At 44.7% G+C, this 7,219-nt stretch overlaps 1 protein-coding gene across 2 annotated transcripts in view; it reads left to right on the plus strand.

Moving 5' to 3' along the window:
• The window catches only part of BMP7 (bone morphogenetic protein 7), a 108,526-nt gene extending 103,932 nt beyond the window's left edge, over positions 1–4,594 (plus strand). For both annotated transcript variants that reach the window (XM_007525141.3, XM_060184908.1), the window contains one exon: positions 2,648–4,594. In XM_007525141.3, coding sequence (XP_007525203.1) covers positions 2,648–2,797 — 150 coding nt within the window. In that variant the 3' untranslated portion in view covers positions 2,798–4,594. The remainder of the gene's footprint in view (positions 1–2,647) is intronic.
• Positions 4,595–7,219: the final 2,625 nt, after the last annotated feature.

Below are 7,219 nucleotides of genomic sequence, written 5' to 3' on the forward strand. Positions count from 1 at the left end.
TGAAAAGTGACAGGGGTGCTCTGCTCTTGCAGTCCATGGGATAGGTGTCTAACCACCCCAGGATCACCCACACTACTTCCACTTCACTAAAGATCTCTGGCTTCAGAATAAATGCTCCAATTATTGAATTAAGCTTTTGTGGTAATATTTAAAAAGAAATGAATCTTTGCCTTCGAAAGTCCTAGTAAAGCACAGGAAATGAACAACGTCTGTGACTTCCTTTGAAAGTATTGAAGAGTAAAAGAGATGAGGGAAGGTTTAGATTTGTAAGCTTTGAAACTGTCTATCATAAAAACAGTTTACAAGAGGCCCAGTCTCCTCAGAGGCAACAGACCAGAAGCTATGAGCAGGTGGTCATCCACAGACTGTTTTTTTTTTTTCCCCCACTGGGTACACATTGTTTGCTATATGAAAACAGAACAAAAGAGAATCGGATGCCTGAAGGGTCCTGAGCATGCCACACACCTGAATATGGCCACACTGGCTTTGCTTGGCTGAAGTCAGCTGGTCCTTTATCCCTGGAGCTAGTCCCAGGAAACAGGAGTTTCTGTTGTGCTCCTGACCAGCTTAGCCTCTTGATAGCTCTTGTACCTGACCCCCATCATCTGTAAGGTGTTTAGAAGCCCACATGTGAAACAGATCCATAACTCTGAGCCACTGGCTAGCTTCTTTCTTTATCTTCACCTCTGAGCTTTTTCCTTTTGGATGATTTCCTTTTATTGCTGACTTACAATAAAGGATTTGCCCAATTGTTCAAGGAACTAGCTAATCTAATCTAATATAGGTCTGTGCCACCCAATGGAGTAGCCACTTTGACATTTGACTCTTGAACACTTGAGATATGACCTGGTTGAATTGAGAAGTCTTATAAATCACAGGCTGGATTTTGAAGACTCAGCACCAAAAAAAAAAAAGTAAAATATTATCTTAATGATGGTTTTATGTCATGCATGTTGAAATATTTTTGAAATATTGCATTATGTTAAATACATTATTTACATTCACATTACTTTTTTTTCTTTTTCAAATATGGCTAGTTGAAACCAGTAGATAGCTTACCTGATAGACTACAGCTTACCATGTGTGTGGTCTCAGAGCCCAGATACCACATGGAAGCATCAGTGCAGGGGGGGTGGGGTGCGAGGGGAGCTTTGTGGGTGGTAGAAAGGTACTGTGGTACCTCTCTCCCCTCCCTCAGTAGATAAATAAATGAATGAGTTGAAAAATGGGCCTGAGGGGTCATCAGCAAAACTGTGCATGTGAGACCCCTAGCTCATTTTGTTGTTGTTGTTTGTTTTTTGTTTAAAAGAGCAAATGCGACCAACTATAAGACATTTCATTTTATTTTCTTATGCAGATCAGGGAGTGATTTAGCCCAGAGTTTCACACAGAAATATTTTACTCTACCACTGACCTATCTCCCTGGGCCATTTTTTTTTCTTTTTAAGTATTTATTTTCTTTTGTTGCCCTTTTTTTTTTATTGTTGTAGTTATTATTGTTGTTGTTATTAATGTCATTGTTACTGGATAAGGCAGAGAGAGATGGAGAGAGGAGGGGTAGACAGAGAGGGGGAGAGAAAGATAGACACCTGTAGACCTGCTTCACTTCTTGGGAAGTGACTCCCCTGCAGATGGGGCTCGAACCGGATCCTTACGGTGGTTCTTGTGCTTTGCGCCACGTGTGCTTAACCTGCTGTACTACCGCCCGACTCCTGGGTCAATTTGTTTTACTCATGAGAAAGAGGGACAGACCAAAGCACTGTTCTACTATCCATGTAGTTCCACACACTGTACCTTTGTTGTTGTCAAGTGGCCTGTGTTATTGAATTCAGGTCCTCCTGGGTGCAGAGTTCTACTGCTGACTTACTTTCCCATCTTCTACTAGAACAGTTTATTTTATTGTTTATTTATTTATTTATCTCTTTATTATTAGATAGAGACAAAATAAGGCAGAGACAGAGAAACACACACACACACACACACACACACACACAAAGCAGCCAATTATCTAACTGATTTTGCTGGGCTCCTACTAGAACATTTTAAAGGACTCACATGATTTGTTTTGTACTTGACCAGGATAAAATCTAGCCCAGAGGACAACAAGCTTTCTTGAAACAGGTCAGAGTAAATATTCCATGCTTTCAATCTCAAAAGGCCTAAAGTCTCTGTTAGTTGCAACTACTCAACTCTGCTAGGTAATGCAAAAGCATAAGTAATATGTAAAGGTGTGGCCATGTACTTGTGCCAATAAAACTTTATTCACAAAAACAGTCAGGACTGTGTGGTGGAGGAGAGGAGGCAGACTGACCCTGGTCTAACTCACTGCTTTTCAGTTTGACCATCAATGGACATTTGATAATGCCTGGGATTGTCAGGACTAGGTGCTTGGGTAGAGTGCCTTTGACTTACCTTGGGTAGACTCGGTGATACTGGGACATATTGCTCAGGATGCCCCCATATAGTGATGTGCTCACTGAGTCACTAGCTGTGAGCTCTGTGCAGCTTGTGTTGTGAGTCCCTGTCTGCTTAAGGGGGAGGGGGGTGAACTGAGTAAACTACCTATGATGTGTTTGTACCTGTCATTTGCAGCTTGAGAAGAATGGCTTCCTGGCCTCTCACTAACTGTCATTTCTGTGTGTCGCAGGTCCATTTTATCAACCCAGAAACAGTGCCCAAGCCTTGCTGTGCTCCCACTCAACTCAATGCTATCTCTGTCCTCTACTTTGATGATAGCTCCAACGTCATCCTGAAGAAATACCGAAACATGGTTGTACGAGCCTGTGGCTGCCACTAGCCCCTCCTGGGAGTCAGACCCTGTTGGGCCAGCGTTTCTGCATTCTTGATCTCCCACACCCCATGTAGGCATGGAGCCAGTAGACCAATCACCCTTTGCAAGACTGTCCCTATGTCGTCATCCGCCCCCCCCCCCACCTTTAATGGTGTAGGAGCATTAAGGAATTTGAGAGGTCAGTGGCTTTTGATCATTTTTTCCCCCTCAAGAGCATCCTGCAGGCAAGATTCTACAAATTCCTGAAGGCAAAACCTAAGAAGATAAGCAGTCCATGAGAAGAGAAGTCACCTGGGCACAGTCATCAGTTGTGACATCTCAGACATGCATAGACTCCTTTCTGGGGGTGATCTGAGCATCATCCAGCCAGGCCACCCAGCAGCTGGGAGAAGGGGGTGCAGCCAGGGGCGGGCATGTTGCTGTCTGTGCTAAAGGAAAGCTGACGTGGAAGTTCCTGTAATAAATGTCACAATAAAACGAATGAATGAAAATGGTTAGGATGTTACAGATATATATTTCCTAAACAATTTATCCCCATTCCTTGGTTTATTCTGATTTCATAAACAGAAGCTGAGGCCAGCAGAGGGAGGAGGGATTCCTCTCCACTCCTTTCCAGTTTCAGTCTGAGGCTTACAGAACTTGCTTACGGAGATTTGCCCAAATTCAAGCTGTGACTGTAAGGGGAAATAGAATGTCTGCTGGACGAAGGGCTGTGTTGCCCTAGAATGGAAAATGTTTTGTCATTCAGTTGGTTGTGTGGCGGCAGAATTTGAAATCTCATGGACCTAGAAGCACAGGCTTCCCAGCTCCTCTCTGTGGTGGGAATCAATGTAAAATGGCTACAACTTGACTCTGAAATCTAACCCAATTTAAAGAAATGTCAAGGAAGCCAGCTCTCAGATTGAGTGGACAAGGTACTCTTGTACTTTCCTAATGAGTACTTCCTGTTGTTTGTTGATAGCAATGTTCTGAAATCTGGGTTCCAACCAGTGCCTCTAACATCTGCAAACCTCAGTAGAGGGTTCTGCAAAAAATGCATTGGGTTCCTGAGGTAAAGACAACCTGGTGGGATGTCTGCTGGCTGCAGGATGTGCCAGAAGAAAATTTCAAGTGGAAGAACCAAGAAGTCCTTTTGAGGCCAATTTTCTAATTGAGTGTTCTGACTCAACCTGGCTCCCTTGCCTTGGACTCCTAAATGGTATGTGCCCAACCTCTAGATGTAGCACAAGGATACAGGACTGAGGTTACCTGGGCGAGGCCTGTGGCCCCTGGAATCCAGCCTAGTGGGGAGCTGTGGCTACCCCCTGACTAAGTTAGGTTCTGGAAATACTGGGGTACTGTTTGCTTTTTCTTTTTTCTTCTCCAGTAGCTTGGGCTGCAGTCTTCATTCAGTCAGTTTACCAGAAAAGTGTCACCATTTTCTGTACTGTCTAGTCTATTGGCAGATCTGATGCTTTGCTGTGACTCCCTTTTCTGGTGCAAGTTTTCTCACATTTATGCCCTGCTGGCCTCTGGCAGCGCCATGTGTACATTTAAACATGTGAATAGTTGTTACAAAGCAAAGAATAATTTATATCCCTTGGAAGTGCCCTTTAGACCCTCCTTCAGTTCCTTGTTCAGCACAGTGAGCTTGCTTCCCTTCAACCTGTTTGTTTTCTTATTTAAGACTATTTATTAATGATTGGACAAATGTACCTTTAGCTGTTTTACAGAGCAGCCTTCAGTGAAAATCATGTATAAATAGACAAAGTAAAAAGGCTTTTTTGGCTTTGCAATAATAAAAGGAGACATTTGGTTCTGGTTCTTGGGCCTGTGTATGTTGTTGGTTATTATTATTATTATTATTACTATTATTATTATTTCTTTCTCTCCCTCAATTCCTGGACATTAGCATTTTCTCAGGCAGCTAAGGTCTTTGACTGACACACACACAAACCTCAAGTTATTATGCCCTTTGTCATCCAGGCTTTGTGGCTGAGGTATGGTGGGTGGGGACAGTGCTCTGCAGTCTTGGGTGCAGCTGCATTGGGGTTCCGGGCAAGGGAGATGGAGCCAAACAGCAAATGTGAATTTGGTAGGCTTGACTACAAAGATCCTTGATTGAATTACAGTGCAGCTGTCAGCAGCTGTTTCAGAGAGGCAGGGGGTAAATTAGCTGTGTTTACTGCTAACATAGTTGAAAGATTTAGTCATTCCAATAAAATAGAGGCCCAACCAAAAAAGAGGAAAAAAAAAAGGGGGGCAAGGATAGGGTGGGGTTGGGTGGGGGGAGTCTACACCCAAAACTTTTAAGCAGCACAGGCATCCAAAGCCAACCTTGTCCAATAAAAATTAGAGGTATGTGTATGGGTTTGGAGCTGGTTGGAGGGGGCAGGGAATGTGGGGAGCTGCCTTTGACTCCCAGCACAAGCCCTGCCTGAGCCACAGCATGCCCACGAGGGCAACTGGGAACCTCTGCCTAACTAACTGTACAGAGCAGTGCTCAGCCATACATTACAGTGCACCATCTCAGGTTCCTCTGGCTTTGAAGTGTACCCCAAGGTTGCCTGACAGATGTTCGAATCCATGTCCCTGCCTGCCAGGCCCTTCACTCCTCCCCTTTTGCCTCCACCATAGGGGCTGCTCCCTATAACAAGTTCCAGCCCTTGTGATTTCCAAACCTTTCTGTCATTGTCCTGATGGGCGATTGTACTTTTGTTCTAGTTTCCAGGCCAGAGACTGGAACGACCAACCAGAGGGCCAGATGTGGCCTGCAGATGTGTCTTATACTCCCTCTGCATGGGGTTTATAAAGTGGATTTATTGGCAGCATGTTTTTGGCAGTCAAAAGAATGGGGTGAAGAAACAAAATCCCCAAATCAGTCTTCTCTTGAGAAATCAGCAAATCTGGCCCTTCTGAGTCCCATTCCTGTGTGGAAGGTCTTGGCAGTAACTGAAGGGCTGTTGCTGCTGTAGTCTACACTTCTCCCTATCATCTCTTAGGCAAAGAGGCGGATATCGGTCACTGGTTTTGGTCTTGTAGGTAGCTATTATTTGTACCTGTGTCTCTCTTAAGAGCAGGCAGTTGAGGGCTGGGCCAAGAGGACCACATGCTTCAAAAAGGAGAAGTGAAGACACTCCTTTGTTCACCCCAGGCTTACTATCCTGCCTGGCTTCAACTGGGGCCCCTGTTTATAGGGGGTTTTGTGACAGCAGCAACAAAGACATCCACATCTAACCTTCCCTTTCTGTCCTCCTAGTTCCCACCTCCCAGTCGTATTCACTGTGGACTGTATGTGGTTCCAATGTCCCTTCTCCAGACCAAGCACATGTATCAGACACTGTCGTTCTAATTCTTGCCCCAGTGTTACTGCCTGCTACATTGAAAGGATGCACAGAGGTGAAGACATTTACTCAAGGTTCCCAGTGAATAACTTTTTTCAAAAATTTATTTATTTATTAAGATGTGAGAGAAGGAGAAGACCAGAGCATCACTCTGTATATGATGCTGGGGACTGGACTCATGCTTTTAAATTCAATATTCTAGCCACTGAGCTATTGCCAGAACCACCTGAGCTATTGATTACTTGAAGACATAAGAAAAGACGGCAATATACGACAGCACCAAAACTTCCCCCTGGATGGATAGAGGTTAGCCTGGGTCCCACATGTGACAAGGTCAGTGCACTGTCCAGGTGAGCTATATTGCCAGGCCCAAAACTCTGCTATCAAGTGACCTCTGTCAGATATCCCTCCCTTAACATCCAGCTCAGTTCCTCCTGGCTCAGACCCTCTCAAGACTCTGGCACCAACTTCTCTTGGTCTCAGATTTAAGGAAATTAAAAATAGAAGAGGAAAAACACAAAACTTTCCAAACTCTTTGGAGTTGCGACAGCTGTTTGGATGAAGGCAAAGTGCACCTGGAGAGAAGGGGCTAAAGAGTGAGTGTCCTTCACCACTGGCTCTGCTGGCATCCACCTTCCCAGACACTCCTATCAATGGGCACAATCCCCAACTCCACAGAATGTCAGACCCAGCCCTGTGAAGCCAAGTGTGGCCACTATCAGTGTGCACGCAGGTCAGATGAGAGCACCAGCAGCTGAAGATGGTAGAAACCAGCAGTGTGTGGTCTGCACAGCCTCACAGGGCCTTGTCTGTGCTCAGAAGAGCCCAAGTTGGCCTAAACATACTTCTGCTTCTTTCTTGAAATTTATGATGCCTTTGAAACTTTGAAACAAGTCAGCATTTTGGGCCAGGCCCCACCGATTCTATAACCTATCCTGTGCTCAGAGGACAAAACAAGGACTACAGCATCATGCCTAAGTGCCACTAAGTTTGTTTAAGTACACTGTGAGCATCTAGATGTAGAAGACCGTGTTCTGGTAGGAAGGCTATTCTGAAAAGTAGGAGGTGAGGACCCAAGGTTGAAGAAAGTGGTCTAGCTTATAGG

This window comes from Erinaceus europaeus, chromosome 1, assembly GCF_950295315.1.
Source record: "Erinaceus europaeus chromosome 1, mEriEur2.1, whole genome shotgun sequence".
Taxonomy (NCBI): domain Eukaryota; kingdom Metazoa; phylum Chordata; class Mammalia; order Eulipotyphla; family Erinaceidae; genus Erinaceus; species Erinaceus europaeus.